At 39.3% G+C, this 17853-nt stretch overlaps 1 protein-coding gene across 1 annotated transcript in view; it reads left to right on the top strand.

The window, feature by feature from the left end:
* Positions 1-7718, top strand: part of SHANK2 (SH3 and multiple ankyrin repeat domains 2) — a 338478-nt gene extending 330760 nt beyond the window's left edge. Inside the window, exon 23 of the mRNA XM_074884646.1 lies at positions 3512-7718. Coding sequence (XP_074740747.1) covers positions 3512-4085 — 574 coding nt within the window. The 3' untranslated portion in view covers positions 4086-7718. The remainder of the gene's footprint in view (positions 1-3511) is intronic.
* Positions 7719-17853: the final 10135 nt, after the last annotated feature.

Genomic DNA, 17853 nt, shown 5'->3' with positions numbered 1-17853 from the left:
GGACACGTACTGACTCACAGACTTGTCTGTGTTCCCAAGTGTGCAGTAGCACTAATAGCTTTCCTGGAGAAGGTGTGTTGCTGTAGGATTAAGTCTGTTAATGTTAACAAAGTGCTCTGAGCTTTCTGGTAAAAGGGTTAATATTTATAATAGCTTGAGTACTGAGCTGGTATTGAAACCTCATTAATCAGCTAAAACAAAAAAATTTCTTATCGTTGTTCCAGAGATGTATTTTAATAGTCAGTAGTCCTGAACCTTGTGGCTTGAAAAAAGCAAGATGCCCACAGATCTTTTAATATTGCTTGTAGCTATGCGAAGTGCTTACTTTGATCCAGGCTGACAGAAAGCACAATAGAGTGTTGCCTGTATTGCTTTGCTCACCCAGTATTACTGCCTGTGGATCTGAGAAGGTTAGGTAACACTAGTCTAAGGAATACTTAAAATAAGAGCACACAGTTTTCTTTTAGGGGTTTTGTTTTAGTTGCTTAATATACTTTCTTTAAAGGAACAGTGACAATGACTTCCTGAAGAAGGATGGACAGGGAGTCTATGAAAGGAACAATACAGAGAAGCAGCAGCAAAAGTGGGTTACAGGGCACAAGGCGTACACTGAGCCTGGAGTTGTCAGTCAAGTAACAGAAATGATCTTTCAGCATCTAGCATAATAGGAGATAGATTTTCATCATCCATTTGATATTGGCACAATGGGTGTGAATACAAAACCATAATTTCTAGTATTTGCAAGACAGGAAAGTTAAGCAAAAGGGTGATTGCAGGTAGAGATAGGGAGATATTTCCACATTTATACTAAACTCATCCTAGTCTTCTTGCAATCACAAGGACAGCAATATCCCAACCTTTTTCAAAGCCAGATTTCTGTTGATCTAAAATTATATCATGCCCTATTAAAGTGTGTGAGACTCCTAATGCTAAGTTAAAGTGGGTAGAAATAACTTGCTCCCCTTGGTTAGTAGAATTTAAGTTTCTTGCCATAGACTTTTTATTTGTAAGAATGCTTAGCTCCAGTCCTGGAAGACAGTGAGAGCCATTAAGCTTCAAAAAAATCACAGGAAATACTCAAAACCTTGCCAAGTGTTTCCTTTCTTTGTTAAATTACAAAGACATAAGTGCTAAAAGTATTGTTCCTACTGTGTTTTAAGCAAAGTACCAATCTTTCAACTCTCAAAAAGATCCCCCTGTTCCCATTGAAATATATGGAACAATTTATGGGAAATCAGTGGGATTGCTCATGTGAATAACATGTACATTCTCCAAAAAGTTATTCTTAGTGCTTTTCTAATAACATGGTATTGGAGCTTTATTTGAGTGAGACTCACTGTGATACAAGCGTGCTCTGAATCTCGGTGTAGCAGTGCTGCAGGTTACCTGGTGTCTAGGTTTGTTAATTATGTGCCAAAGCCCCAGACTTGGGGTGGGACATGTGTAGCTAACATGGCTCACCACAGCCAGCAGCAAGCCACGGAAACACTGAAGAAGGTCTCCAGTTCAGTCCTACCAGGACAGCAGTAGGGTGCATATGAGAGAAAGGGATTAATAGCCGGCTATCATTGCCTCCATTAGCTGCCTACATTTTATTTGGGGAATGGATGAGTACTTCACTGGGGGAGCGGGTTAGGGTAGATGATGAGGAAGTGCTGGTACCACTCACTTTTTATTTAAAATTTTAACCACTCTTCTATTCAGGATGTGGGTGACCAAAGTCAGGTCACTCCCTTTCCACGGGTATTCACAATTACGTTGCCTGGGGAGCAGACCCAGTGAGACAGGACAACCCTGCACACTACATCCTCCTACCCAGCCATCATGGTACTCTGCAGGAGGAGCAAAGCCATCGTGATTACCTAGGGCAGAGGAGCACAAGAGGGCCTCCCACATATAAAGTGGATCTAGTGGTGAGGGACATACCTCAGAGAACAGATACGGGTCTTGACCCCTGCTGTGTGGATCATTTTTGGTACTTCATTTGGTGGCAATTAGCACAAAATCATTAAACAGTGACTTAGGAAGAGACCGCAGTTTCTGCCATAACAGCACTTTAAATGGGGGGCTCCAGAACCACACTCTTTCTTTGGCTCCATAAAATCTTTTAACCACGTCCTTTCTTTGGCTCCGTAAGATCTTTTCTGCACAGTGGTGAATCTGCACTATTAATGAAAGCATTTGTACCTGACATCATGCACCCAAGTCATCTCCAGTTCTGCCCAGGCATGACAGGTCAGGCCCGGGGGCAACCTGGCACTCAGATACAGAGGGCTTCAGTCAGGGTCTGGGCAAGAAACCCAACTATGGCATCCTCCAGATCATCCTCTGGAGTCCATGGCATCACTTCAAGGATAAATAAATCCTTCCTTTGGTCTGGCAGTGCCTGAAATTACTTGTCTGAAGGTTTTTCTACTTGGCAGGGTATTTTAAAAGTGAAAAACTCTGGAGCTTAAGGCACCCAGGGGTTCAGTGGAAGATCTTGAAGTGCACATGCTGACTGGCAGAGTTTTCTCATGAGAAGCCAGGGCTGTGGAGTTAAGCATTTTGATATGAACAGACCTGAACCTGGATCTTCTGCTTCTAAATTTGTTCTATAGCCACTAGACAAAAGCAGACTTGCCTGCTCCTTCACCCACCCTGTCAGCCTCAGCATCAGAGCTAGCCTCTCAGCAAGGTTCATGCCTGCTTCGTTTGTAATCAGAAATTTCCTTTAGGCAAGAGATAGGTGCCAGTGACTTGATTGCAACCACATCACCTCTGGGCATGCACAGTAACAAGAATCTTGTCTCCTTATTTGTAGTGAAACTGCCAAAGTATAATTTCTGTGTAGAAGGAAGTGGACACAGAAGTCCCTTTATGAATCTTAGAGGAACTGTTTCATTTTTAAAGCATGAAAAGGCCAGCTGAACAGAAAGGGAAATAAGAGGAGCTTGTGGAGCACATTCTGGGAACAAATGGGCATACAAACATACCCTAAAATACAAACCCACCATAAAATTCATTGAGTAGATGCTCAAAGATCAAAAATCCAATGCTTCCGATACTTTCCATAACTACTATTATTAGCTATGTTACCTAATAGTGTGTAAAACTGGTAGGTTAAAACTGAAACAAAGGATCCCACCCCTCTGTACAACGAAGGGAAGATCAACTCCTGATCGCATCTCATGGGGAACACAAAGTGCTTGCATGCTTATTCCATTTGGTGTTTCTCATTTAACCATGAGTTAATTTGGTGTAGCCTTAAAAAGGGAATAATGTGCTCTGGAAGGTGTTTTTTCTGAACTGCTCATAAGCAAAGGTTTTCTTTTTAACTATGGCTTACCATTGATGATTGTTTCATGGGAAAGATTTGATGATATCATCTTAGTACTTTTAACCTGATACTGCTCATTAAAAAATGAAAATATTCAAGCATTCCAAAACCGTATTTAGCTCTTGTTGATATGGCCAACCTTTCAGCTGGTGGCAGATATGTCTAACTTTCCCTGTCTGTTTACAATTTCAGGAGCACGGAAGTCATGAGTACTGTCTCAGGTACACGAAGTACAACAATCACTTTTACTGTCCGACCTGGAACCAGCCAGCCGATCACACTGCAGAGCAGGTCCCCAGACTATGACAGTAGGACCTCAGGAGCAAGACATGCTCCAAGCCCTGTGGTTTCACCAACAGAGATTAATAAAGACATCATGCCTGCTCCTCTGACTGCTTCTGCTTCAGCTTCATCTCCTTCTCCAACTTTGTCCGATGTATTTAGCCTACCCAGCCAGCCCCCTTCTGGGGACTTATTTGGCTTGACCACAGGGCGCAGCAGGTCTCCTTCTCCCTCAATATTACAACAGCCAATCTCAAATAAGCCTTTTACAACTAAGCCTGTCCACCTGTGGACTAAACCAGATGTGGCAGATTGGTTGGAAAGTCTAAACTTAGGTGAACATAAAGAAACATTTATGGACAATGAAATAGATGGCACTCATTTACCAAATCTACAAAAGGAAGATCTGATAGACCTTGGAGTGACTAGAGTTGGGCACAGAATGAACATAGAAAGAGCTTTGAAACAGCTGCTGGACAGATAAGAATAGCTATTTTGCCTCACAAACTTCTGTTGATAACTAGAGATGGGCTGGTACTGAAATACCCCAAATGCCTTGTCTGTCTGCGAGTGCCAGCAAAATTGGGGGGCGGGGAGGGGGAAAACAGTTTAATTCCTGGTACTCAGGTAATGCAGACTGTATGCTACATGCCCAAACATAAATCTAAATATGTTACACGAGTGGGGCCATTTTATTTCAAAGCTGTGGGGAGATTTGAGAGAGAGAGAGAGAGAAAATTGTTAACTTCAAAAATACTATCTCTTGATAATGCCCTTCTGCTGGAACCATTACATACCACTTTTCTTTCAATTTAAAATTGCAAGCATTTCATTTTTTTATTGAAAAGCACTATATTCTCTTCTTGACATTCAGTCTCCGAGCAGGCTTCCTTCCCCAGCCCTTAGTTCATTTTAAGAGGACAGATTGCTTCATTACCATTCAAACCCATTTTTATTAGAAGCAGAGGCACAATATTAAGATGACAGGTACAGGAGTTCATATTACTGTTTTTTACTAGTTTAGCGCTCTGATTTGTTGGCAGTGAAGCTGGTTGTTCTGCTGGAATTAGTTCAAAGGTAACCTTGCTCTGTTTTACCTGGTATTTCTTTATTTCTGCAGTTATACTTAGCACTCTTCCAAGGTGGCAGAACAAGTTCAATACATGCTCCATTGACTTGACCTGTAAGACGATGCAGACGTTGCATAAAAACTGAGGAGGAATGCACACTTAGAGGTACAACAAAATGAAGCTAGTTTGAACCTGAGACCCCCAGTTTTCAACCAGCTAAACTACTGCTGTCACAATATGAACTCTACAAGCCAGTAAAAATTTGGGGTTATGTACAGGCGCATCTTTTGGACTTCACAGTCAGATACTCAAATGTGCTGAACCCTGAGAGATGCTGTTTAATTCAGTGAGTGGTAAGTGCTTAGCTGTTTTGAACATCAGGCCAAGAAAGAATAAAAAGATAGATGAATGTTCCCATTGAAGTCAGTGGGAAGGTTGCCAGTATTTTAAGTGAGAGAGGGATTTCAGCCTGTTAGCAGAAATGGAAATGTTTCAGCTTGTTAAGAAATCAAAAAAGGTAAAAAAGGTAATGCCAAGATGGAAAGAGGTATATAGTGTCTCAGTAGGCATGTGTTCCAAGGGCCAGGAGAATTGGGTAGGTATCCAGTTTCTCATTTTTATCACCGTTAACAGGCACTGGCTTCCTGACAAGGAGAGCAGACTGAGCACTTCAGGGGAGCTGGACGCTGCCCACCAGCCTCCAGTGATTTCTTTGTGCGGCCGTTAGTGCGGTCGCAGGAGAGGTGCGTGCACCCTGCTAGAAACCAGGCGGCTGTGCCCGGGGTGGGGGGGTGACAGAGCTCCAGACCTTTCCAGGAGACTTCAGTCAGCAGGGGAGAAACACACAGATTTGCTTAATCTGACTTTTTTTTTTTTTCTTTTTTTTTAAAGTTAACAAATCTCTCTCTGCATGTTTGAACTCCCCTTGTAATTAACACCTCTTAATATCTGTGAGTTTTGTAGGTCTTTATTAACATAATATTCAAGATGTTCAAGGTGGGTAAATTGTGTGTGGATGGCTTGACTGCCTACCTACCATTCTTTCAGGTTCTCTTACATTTTGCAAGGTACCTGAACTTTTTTCCTTGATATGGTCCTTGATATGGTCCAGCCTATCTCTAATTTTTTTATTGTGATTATTTTTGCTCACAAACAAGTGTCTAATTAGGTCTGCAACAGCCCTAGTATGAGTACATAAAGTTTAGCATTTTAAATATCTTTCTTTACTGCAAGTTTAAATAGTTGTACAGATAGTTTATAAGCACAATATTTTAAGAAAATAAGTGGCTGGTCTACTGGGCAGCCTTTGTGCCACTTCAGTGCTAGAAAGTTAAAAACAAAAAAAAAAAAAAACTTTTGTGGTTTACTACTATTTCTGTGGAATAATTATAAAGTCTTGACCTTTTTAAAATCAACCTCATTTGGATGCATCTGAACCAGCAGAGCTGTGTTATATTTTCTATCTTTGCTAGAACTTCTACAAAGGAGGATGAATATTTCTTCAAAAGTGGTTATAGTTACCAACGCATTGGATACTCATAAAAAGCAACTTATTTAGCCTCCTGCCCCCTTTACGGAACAACAAATCTTTTGACTTAACATCTGTTACTACGCTATATTTGTATTTGAAAGTTCCAAGTAACCTTGTAATAAAAATCAAGTACTAAGGCATTTTACTTTCAAGAGTACTGAATTTTTCCATAGGTGTTGTAGAAAATGGCAGTTTCATTCAGATAGTTGATACAGGCAACTTGAGGCCATCAAATACTTTAAGAAGTGTAAAAATGGTAATTTAGCCATCATTGTCTTCCATTTGGTGATATGACAGAATTCAGTAAATAAACCACTAATGCCATGCTCTTTTTTTTGTTTCTTTGGGTACAGTTGATATTACCTCTATAACATGTGCCAGAAAATACATTAGAAAATATGGTAGTAAAAGAAAATGTAGAAGTTGACTTTTAAGCTGCTTTTTAATCACAACCTTCTTGTTGAATTTACGTTGAACAAGTGCTGACATACACAGTAAATTACAGTTGACAGTAATCCCTTTCTTACACAGGTGTGTTTCTTGCTCGTGCATCTTTTCAGGTACTGAAAGACTAGGTACAATACAATTAGTAGAAAAGAGGTTTAACACATTAAAGAGCTAATGAAATAGTTTATTTTTTACATTGTGTCTTACAAAGTAAAGGTAAGGAGACCTGAGAGGACCTACTTTCACCAATAAAATACACCTCTGCCAAGATGAATTGGTCTCTAGCTCTGTGTGATGATTTTGCTACAGAAAGCAATAGTAACAGATACGACGTTGCCTCCGAGTATTTTCATCAGTCTGGAAATGTTGGGGGGAGGAGAGAAGACCCATTTATTTCATGCTACTATGATAGTGAAAAACGAGTTGTTAGAGATCTATGAAATACGTTATGATATTCTGGGTTTTAGGATCAACTTTTGTTTATATACTGTAATTTAAATAAATTGCATTTACATGCCTAGTTTCTGTAATATTTGTGTATACAATACCAAAATCTTACAAGATGTAAATTGTGTATAACTGCACAGACTCCTTTCCCTAGGTGTCTGAGAACATTTTAAGTTTAATTCATATATTATAAAATGACTAGATGTGACTGTTGATTTACAGAATTTACATATCACAAAAGTTAATTATTTGTGGTACTTAAGTTAATAAAAATAGTGATTTTTTTTTTTCTCAGTTCTTAAAAAGCATTACCCAGTTGATCTGGCGATGATTATGTGTATGAGCCACAAATATTGATAATTTTTCCATTACATTTTTTCTTTTATTTTCTAGATATTAATATGTTTCTCGCTATAGTTTGTGTAACAACTTGTGTTCACGTTATCTATGTTGCTGTAATTTTTGTGCTTTAATTCCTCTTATTTCAACTGATTAAAAAAATCAAGCTCCTGTAACTTGCACTTTTCCCCAATCCTTAATACTCTTGTATGGCAACCAAAATTACTGTAAGAAATAAATATAATATTGCACTAAGGTTGTGGTTCTGATTGCAAACAGAGAACACTGTCTGAATTTTTATTAAAAAAGTTGCCAAAAAACTTGCAATCTGATGTTATTGAAGGTGCATAAAATGCTTTAACAAAATGTAGATAGAATTAAGGCAAAATAATTGATTTATTGTTGGGAAAACCATTTTCTTTTTATTTCTTCTTTTTGGTTAAAGCATTCTTTATGCCGAATGTTAGTTCATTTACTGAATTTCAGATTCATGTTTGAAATTTGAAAAGTGAAAATTTTCAGCAAGAGGTAGAAAAATACGTATCTATTTGCCTTAAGGTGGATTTCAAGTAATCATTGAATATTTTTTTTCTTGGCTGAGCGTGTGTGTGGGAATGCATGCTCTGATCTTAGTACTACTGGTCGTATAAGGCACTCGATTCTGGATCTGTTCTGCAATTTAGTAAGGCACTGAAAAGTTTGGGCGGGGGGGGACTGGAGTTTTTGTAGGGCAGAGCAGCTTTACAGAGGAGAAAAGGAAACAGTGCTCCTTATCAGACTTTGTGCATCTTGTGACTAAAAAAATGTACCAGCAGGGTATATTTGTACTGTGAATAAACAAGGCTTAAAATGGAAAAAAATAAGGAAACAATTCACATCTTCTTTTGGCTTAATCTAAAAATTTGGTTTTCTATCTTTAAATGGTGATGCAATGAAGAATATTTTTTATTTTTGTTTTCTAAGATATTGGAATAAATGAATGCCTAGAACTGTTGCCATTTGGTTTCATATGTTCCTTAACTATGATTCTCTTCTCAGATGTTGATCTAGTTCATCATTTTTGTAGTTACCTATTATTTCTCTCCTATTTTTCCAACAACAATTACTTGGCAGCTTTGTTTTGTTAAAAAAGATAGAAGACAAAACAGCCTTTTTTTTTAATTTCAGGTATTGTGGCAATCCAGTGATTAACATCTGTATCTAAATAAAGTCAGGTATTTACAGTGCAAAACAAAGAATGCTTTGCAACTGTCAATGCTTTGTTGGTCAAAGAAATGAGAAGATTTGATCATTGCTGTTGTAGTGTACATTGTATCAATGTGTTGTGTTTTGTTTTGTCCTTGGTTTTCTGTATTTTTCTGCATTTCGTGGTCTTTCATTCCTTTTGTCCAAAACCATGAAAAAAAAAAACAGTAGCTATGATGGGCCATCCAGAATAGCATGATTGTAACAATATGTCAGAATATGTGGTTAAAAAAAAAATGTATGTGCCTTATAATTTTCAACCTGGATCAACTACACTGTATTTAACATAAAGAGCTTTATCTTCAAGGTATTGTAGTACCTGACAAAAAGAGGTTGTAGTGCTGTTTTTTGAAGTGAGAAGTCTATGTCGCTGCATTAGGAAAAATGGTTAGAAAAACTGAAATTATTTACATCTTATTTTGAAACATTTTCGACATTTTGAGACTGATTTGAAGTCCTCTATTCAAATCGAGTAAATGAAGGGGAAAAAATGAAATGAGACTGTTATTTTGGGTTCAGTTTACTACCATACTTGCTTGGTTATTTGTGTAGTTGACATGTACTGTATTTCACAGACAAGGTAACAATAATAAACCAAGTGGACTTAATGCTTTTAAGTCTGAAACAAACTGGTTCTATAACACTGACATCTAGTGGAATTTGATGGATGTAGTCTCAGAGCAATATAAGATCTTTTAAAATATGTATTTATTTTAAACAATTGTCATTCTTTCTACAAGAAATCATTTTAGCAAATTTTTTATTATTGTAAGTTGGCCTGAATATTTAAGTCAGAAAAAAAAAAAAAAGGCTGACTGTATAATTACACAAATTATATGCTGAATGAGATATCTTTAAAGCACTGTAATGTGTTTTCTATTTTATATGTGGTTATGTTTTATCAATTTTATGTTTTGAATGTTAGCATCTCCATATGATCCTTCATCTGCATCAAGCATGTTTTTTTAATGAGACTATAGGTTTTGTCTCCAGTGCTGCAAATCTCGGACTGTTTTGAACAATTTCAAACATTGCAATCTGATGAACAGCAGATATTTCAGATCCAAACTGCAAAAGAGTGCAAGGTATTCAGGTTAAGAAATAGTTCAGAATAGCTGGTGGGTTGTTTCCCAGATGTACTTGCAGAACTGAAGTTTGGTTTCTCAAATTAAATTTAAGTTTTTCCTCAGGACTAATGCTAGAAGGAATACGTGCACGTGTGTGTGAGTTCTTGTATGCTTTTAATGTAAAGGTTCTTGGACAGCATTAGAAATTAATGTACAAATAGGACACCAGTGTTGCATGTGCTTAAAAATGTATTGGAATAAATGTTGCAGTGTACCTTTTTGCTTTGAAAATCTGAAGAGAATACAATATACAGAAATCTCAAAATGTAATTCATGTTTTAATGGGTTATTTTCCACTGATATTTTTGCATTTTCTAATTGTCTCTAATCTCCTATCTTCCTTATATACTTAAAAGCAATTTAAAGCAATCTCTTGTAACTTCTGAAAAAAAGCCTTGAAATAGCTGTAACTGAGGTCTGGGGGAGAGGAGATAACCTCCCTGCTGCACAGCCTTCTGAAACCTTTGATTCATTTTCTTTAAGGGTGTTCTTCAAAACAAATCCTGAGGGAAGCGTTGCCTCATACCGTGATGTAAAGAATTCACAGCTCCCTAAACAGGCCCTCGGTTGTCCATGATGAATTTTGAGAACTGCCAAGCGTGGTACTCCCTACCGAACCTGCCCCCTTCAGAATATTTAGTGAGGCTTTTGCTTTGAAGTCAAATTACAAAAATTACATTTTGTTCTGACCTTGTTGGTGCATCTTGAGGTCTCATTTGAAGCTGATATCAGACCTTGTAAGTCGTGCAGTGGTGAAGTCGAGAGCTCTAAGTCTCTCGTTAGAGGAGGACAGATAGAAAGGTGGCTGAGACAGAACTTGAAGTGTTGTTTACTTATTAGTCTACACAGAGTGTCAAAAAATGAACAAAAGTAACTTCTTTTATATGTGGACATAGTAAAATTTGAGCTCTGTGTCTAATTGTGCAAAAAAATACTATTGTGATTAGAATTTTATTTTTTACTTCAAACCATGCTGTATCCCCTATTCTCCAGTTGCTCTGTCTCAGCAATTTTCTTGCTTTACAAAGCAGTAGATGTTAGTTTTAACATGTGCAATATTCTGTAGGTCTATTTAATTCACCTGTAAGACTTTACTGTGACCCAGTAACAGATTAGATGTTGTACATTTCACCTGAGGTTATTTGAAATCTCTAATAATGCTAATTTTCTGCATGGCAGAGAAGACCTGAAACAAGAGTAGGTGACTTCTAGAAGATACTTTGCAATTTTTAGAAAAGAATTTTTCTTCCAGAGAAAAATTCTTCATGTGCTATGTGTATTCAAAGTAGATCATTTACACCTCTTGCCTTTTAGTCTATCATTTCTGCACATGCCCTCACTCAGATGATGTTCTCCTACTGCCTTGGTGCTGTTAGGCAATCTTCAACCCTTTAAAGAGGAGCCACTAATACTAGAACTAATACTGTGTGTATTATTAACTGCTTGTGCTGATGACAAGGCTGGTTTATTCACAGGGAAGATCAAAATAGCATATTATGCACTTGAAGGATCAGTGCAATGGAAACAAGTAAAATTTGCTTGTACAAAATGCACCTAGCAGAAAATCTCACCATGAATCCATGGGACTAATCTGTTGGAGGTGACAGAGAGGAAGAGAATACCTTGTCTTGATAAAGCCATGCACAATACATAGCCATCAAAAAGGCAAGGCATTTTCAACAAGAAATAAGGACCTATTAATGTGAGTGGGCTGCAGGGCGTTCACAGGAGCTCATCTGCCACGGGTACAATCAGGATAGGTGTGGGAAACAGCTGCTACCGAGATGCTGTGAGTGGGGGCTTACAGCAGGTTTTAAAATGACTCGGTCTATTTAACTAAGCAAATAGAAAGCTGAAAGGAGATGTCTGCTTTTCCCACTCACATGAGTGGGTGAACAGCCAGGAGAGGGATTTTAACTAAAAGGAACGTTGGAGCTAGAAGAACATGTTACCAATTGGCAATGAATAAATTCAAATTGGAAACTGGGAGAAAGTCCTAACTGTGAGAAGAATGGGGCTGCGGTGTAATCTCCTACAAGGAGTAGCATGGGAGTTCATGACCCCAGGCACTGAAAGTTCATAAACTGAGGAAAATTCCTGTGTTTATTTCTTATGGCATGCAGTTTACCCTAGGGCACCTTCTGTGCAAACTGTTCTGCCGAAGCCACGGGCTGGGCTGGGAAGAAGAGGGTGGTGGGAGCTCAGCCTACCCCGGGGGTGAGCCCCCTTGGTTGGGAGGATGGACGGAGGCTCTAAACCAGCGTGTTGGTGCTGTGCAGTGAGGGGTGGCACCTTCCACACGAAGCCCTTATTTTGTAGGAGAGGCTGCAAGGGGGCACAGGATGAGTCACGTTCATCAGAGAGCAGGGTGGGACCCAAGAGATTGGCAGCTGGGAAGTCCAGCTCTCACAGATCACTACACCTGGTACAGAAGGTGATTACTGCATTCAAAAAATAATAATTAGACTAATACTGAAGCACTAGATGAAGCACTGGAGCAGAGAAACAAAGCCTAGGAGAGGAAAACCTAACGCTAGGCTGCAACATTAATAAATTTCAGGGGAGAGGGGCCATGTACTGGCAACGGTTTGTTCAGGAAAGATAAAAACCTGCCACCTCTGCACAGCAGCACATCCTCTTGTTAGCATAATAGTAGGTGTTTGAGCTGCTGCTCGTTAGTGATTAAATTCAAGATTACACAAGTTGGGGACTAAGCATCTAGCCCTGATGTTGCTGTTGCTAAGTGCTGTACCAGTTACTCCTCACCTTCAGGTTTTGTTTGTTTTCATGGGTTGTTTTGTTCTTTTTATACAATAAATAAATAAACCAGCCAAAACCCATTGGATTGATGTTGGTATCACTCACCCCTCTCCACTGTAGCTGGGAGTGTTTATGTGCATTACATCACATCTGACATCATATCCTACATGTCTATAAAAAATAAAATCCAGGAAAGGGAACACCAGGTTTTGTATTGCCTGAACTGAAGCAAAACAAATTTAAGTTATTCTTGACAGATTTTGTTAGATGGCTCTGTGGACATGGCTCCGTTCTCACATGTCCCTCTGTAACAGGGTGCCCTCACCTTTTCAGGATGGATTCAGGGTGCACTAACCCCCTCACCCAGGGAAGGGGAGGGGACCCCAAGCATCAGGGTGCATCGCCGTGGTTGAACCCAGGTAGACGTGGCACCACGATGCGCTGTGCTGCTTTCTCTGTTATGTTAAAGCACCCAAGCAAGCCAGTCTCTCTGCAAGATGTATTTCACCTTAGGTGGAAGTTACTGAAATTCAACGTGATGGTCTGGCATCCGGTGAGGTCTGACCCACCACAAATTCCTTTAGCAGCATCCTGCTAACGAGAACATAAATTATGACAAACAAAAGCACCTGAGCACCATTCAGAGGCATTTCAACCTCCCCCCTGTTTACTGACTGTTCATTGCCTGGGCATGTGGTTTAGCCATGGGGCTTATAAAAGAGAAGGACCAGGAGGTGGGAGGGTTCTCACCTCTCCACTGGGAAGAGCTGGGGTCAGAGTGCTGGGGCTAGAAGTCTTGGTCCTTTCCTTGCACTGTTTAAGGGTAAGGATTTTTAATTTCAACCTATTTTGCTTGAACACGTTTGTCTGTTTGTTTTCTTCTCCTCATCCAAGCTGCCTGGTGCTAGGTCACATCGTCCCCCTTCCTCCTTCACCTTAGAATAGACATTATCAGGGTGAGTACTGGGTTTTTAGTTCAGTTTGCATGCAAGGATAGCACAAAACTTGTAGCAATTTCTATAAACCTTAATTTTTAGAAAAAACTTAATTTTTAGAAAAACACATTAATTTTCTTTTTTTTTTTTTTTTCCAACCATTAAATAACAGATGAATAAAAGTTTCTAACCAGGGAATGCTCCATCAGATAGGAAAAATCCTCTCTAGTTAACCACAGTAACAAATCCTGTGAAGAATGGTTTTCGGAGATTTGAAAGGCAAAAAACAATATTCAGAAACAAACAGAAACCAAGATATGATTGTGGATGATTCACTGTTTGCTAAAGGGCAATGGAGTTACCTATTTATAAGGACATCAATGTTGCCATCCAGTTGGACTGTGATAATATTTCATTATATTTGCTCACTTAGAGTACTGAAAGCACAAGTTTTATCTAATCATTTGAGGCTCCTGGGTTTATTATAAGCATAAGTTTTATCCCTGAACTTTAAATGAAGGCTCAAAGAAAACCTTCCACAAAAATAAAAGCAGCTCATTCTGGTTTGTTTGGGTTTTAAGTCTAAGAACTGTCGAACATTTGGGGTTGTAACACTGCCCTATGTAGAGCAAATTGGAAAACCAGCCCTGTTAGTAGTCTCAGTGCTTCTTGGAGAAGCTGTGCTGGTTAATGTGGGTTGGGAAGACTGGCAGGACATTGCACAATTGAGATGAGGAAAGTGCTGGCTTGTGTGGTGACATTCTTCTACTGTACATTAAGAGTTATGGTGCATCAAGACTATCCAGAGATCTGAGCAAGATTTTCAGAAGCACTTGAATGCATTTGTCATCTAGGACAGCATTTACAGGGGAAGTCAGGCAAGCAAAGATGTAGGCAGGTGGCTGGCAATTGCTTACATTAATGTAGAGAAAAGTGGAAACACTTGAAAAGGAAAACCATCCTGTCCCTAGCTGGTCAGCTATCACTATTCTTTATTCATGCAGGACAGTTTATTTTTCCTGACTAATCTCTTGTTCTTCCTGGATATATGATATTCCTTATTTTTCTTCTAGTGCTTTCTATTTCACATTCAATATTTTTCCATGATTTGCTTACCAACAAAACTTTAAAAAAAAAAAAATTGATCTGCCTAAGTGAATTCTGGGCATGGATCAAAACCATTTTATATTCAGGAAAAGTATATGCATTCTAGGTAGTAGGACACAGTGGAATGGTATTACTAGCAGATGATCTGATTTATTAAATTTTTCTAAAAAATGAAACAAACAAAATCCATGCCGCTCCATTTATTGGCTAATTTTAATGATGCATATAAGTGACTAGAGAACTCTCCCCAGCCAAGCTAACCCGACTACAGACCCTCTGGGCAAGTCACACCATGGCTACAGAGGTAAAGCCTGAGCACACAGTCCCTCCTCCTGCTCCTCTGCTCAGCACTTATAGGGGAAGCAGGAAAACTGCTCTAAGGAGCAAGAGAAAAAGGTGGCAAGTGTGCGGAGATAGATGCTACACACATAGTAAATGTTGTGTAGAGTGATGGCTAAAGGAGTTGTCTTTACTGGGAGTACTGGAGCTGTAGTCAAGCTCTGTTAGGTGTAAACCCCTGCTGCTGCCTCTTTTTCGTGTGTGCATGTACATTGTTGAAATCCTGGCTTCAGTTATGATTTGTCTTTTTTAATTACTAGCTAGGCTAGTAGGTAGGGCTACAACCTATATTTTGGTGATCTTAATTTGGCAAGGGTTGGATAGTTGTACTGTCATATATACCTAACTATTAAAATCAGAGACAAATGTTAGAACAACAATGTCTATGCAATAGGGCTAATAAAGGGCAGGATTTAATCAACCATTTCTAGTATTTTTAGAGTCCTTCAATATTAATAGCATTTTCTTTATAATATGAATACTTACAACTTCAACGTAAGAGCATTTCAATTTGGATCTATTTGTAGTTTTCAGCTAGAAAAGCCAAAGGCCAAAACTAACATCTAAGCTTTACAGAAGGAAAAGGTTATTCAAGTGCAAATTAGCAGCAATGCAATTTTAAAAGCAGTAGACTCGGGTAGAACAAGTTCACTGGAGAATTTTTCCAGATTGCAATGGAAATAACACCCAATATTTAGTAGAGAAATGTTATTATAAACCTGGAATACTACCAGACTGTATTTGAGTTCTTATATTGCCACATTAAGAAAGATTTTGATTGTCTTTATCGGTGCCTTGCTGACCACATTAAGGTTTCTTGCACTATTGTGCAAGCACAAGGGAGCCAGAGCCCTAAAAGACTTAGTTAATTAGGATTTTTCCTAGCTGGCATAAATAGATGAATTCAGGGTAAGATGATATATGCAGTAGTTTGTATTTTACCAGAAATGATAATAGCACTCTGTGCCTGGGAATAATAACTGAACTTGAGCATAAGGCTACTAACACTTATTAGGCTGGGGGGGGTGTAGGTCAATGTCTAGAGCTGTTTGACACAGAGGAACACGTACGTTTGACTAATAGCAACATTAATAATAATGTTAGAAGTAGTAAAAATGTAAATGAGGATGTAATTATCTAGTATCATGTGGGTTAAATGAACATTCGTTGCTGAAGAAAATTAGTAAGCAGGTGAGCTAGGGCATGGAACAGCACATTTAAGGAGACAATGGCCAACAGCCCTGAGAAATGTCACCTGGGGACAGACTACTCTCTCCTGCTATTCCTCAGTATGGCAGACAAGGGAGCATGAGCTGATCTTGCATATAAAAGTGCTTACCTCTGCTTCAGTAAGAGAGGGTGGGCTTGGCTCTTCTTGGTTTCTACCATGAAATATGAGAGCTCTGGTAACAGTTGCCGAGAGGATGAACCTACCCACGAAACAAAGAGCAGCTCCTTGGCTCTGGATCTGGCAGTTAGCAGCTCCCTTCCTTCCAAAGCTTCAGCAAATATCAATTCCTGTCCAAGATTCAACAAAACACTTATCACAATTTTAAGAATGTCTTTGTACTTCTGCTGACCTAACTGGAGTTTAGTTTGTCATGGGTTTTGCTTTCAAAGAAAGGCAAATAATTCCTGGTGCTAGGCATGTGTGTTGTAGGCTTTATTGCAGAAAACCCAGACCTCTAATCTAAGATCTTTTACATTAAATGCTAGACTGTGGATCTTCCTTTAAAAAAATCAACATGACATCACTTTCACTTACAGCAAGTACTTGTCATAGATCACTGTAGACCTAAATATGGTCCAAACTATTCTCTAACAGAGATATCAACTACAAGGTTGGCCAAAAGCGCTTGTGAAAAATAAAAACCGTTTGAACAGTCACAGGTAAGAACTGGCTGGCCTGACTTTTCTCTCCCAGTGATACCATCCAGCAATAGTCTACCCATCCCAAAATAGGGACATCTCTAGCTGTTATGGTGCTACCCTGGGATTTTTTTATTGGCCTTCTGCTAGCTGCCAGCACTGTTGGTCTAAATCATACTTGCATCATGGTCTTACCTTGCCAAGGAAGGACACTGCAGCACACCTACAGGCAGGAGCTCACAAAGGATGGCAATGATTCAGCACAGCACATGCTGTGCAAACAAAGCTCAAGTGTTAAACCACTCTCAGCATCGCTCTCCTTTATTTTACCAAAAGTAGGAGATGTGAAATCAGAAACTACAGCTACTGCAAGAGGAAACCGGCATGCGGAGGGATGCACAGAAGACTGTTTATCAACTGGAGCTTTCTTCAGATCACAGTGTGAAAACTGGGAGGACAACTGGCAAAAGAAATGCAGTTTAAAGCAGTCACCCAAACAGCTGTAACAGCATCTGCCTTTACCAGGAACATTTTCAACACAAAAATGCCCCATGTGAGCAGATATAACTAAGCATCTGGAGAAGCCCAACTAGTTAAGGAAACAGGTCAAACAAGTTAGAAAATGTTGCTTTTAAGGGCCTAGCCACAGCAGCAGTGCCAGGAGCTGAGATGGCAACTCCCTGATAGCAAAGGAGAGCCAGAGCGAACATCCAGGCACGGGTGCAGGTATGGCATGCACTGATGCAGGGGCACGTGGAGCACCCGTGGCAGCAGCCAGATGTGATGGGGAAAGAGAGGAGGCACCAAATGGCAGGCTGGTGTCATGTACACCCTCCCTGGCAAAAATGTCACATCAGAGGACATCAGGCACATGGCACCAGGCAGCACCTATAACAAAAAGATGAGCCTCAGTGTGACAAGCTTGCTCTAAGGGAAATGAAACAATTTTTGATGCAATTTAGGTCTTATCTTATGTTGTTGCACACAAGCAAAGTTTTATACGCAGCCCAAGAGCTATATTGCTTCCCAAGTTGGA

Source organism: Strix uralensis, chromosome 15, assembly GCF_047716275.1.
Source record: "Strix uralensis isolate ZFMK-TIS-50842 chromosome 15, bStrUra1, whole genome shotgun sequence".
Lineage (NCBI taxonomy): Eukaryota > Metazoa > Chordata > Aves > Strigiformes > Strigidae > Strix > Strix uralensis.
Note: the sequence above shows the minus strand (reverse complement) of the source record. Positions and strands in the feature narration are given on the sequence as shown.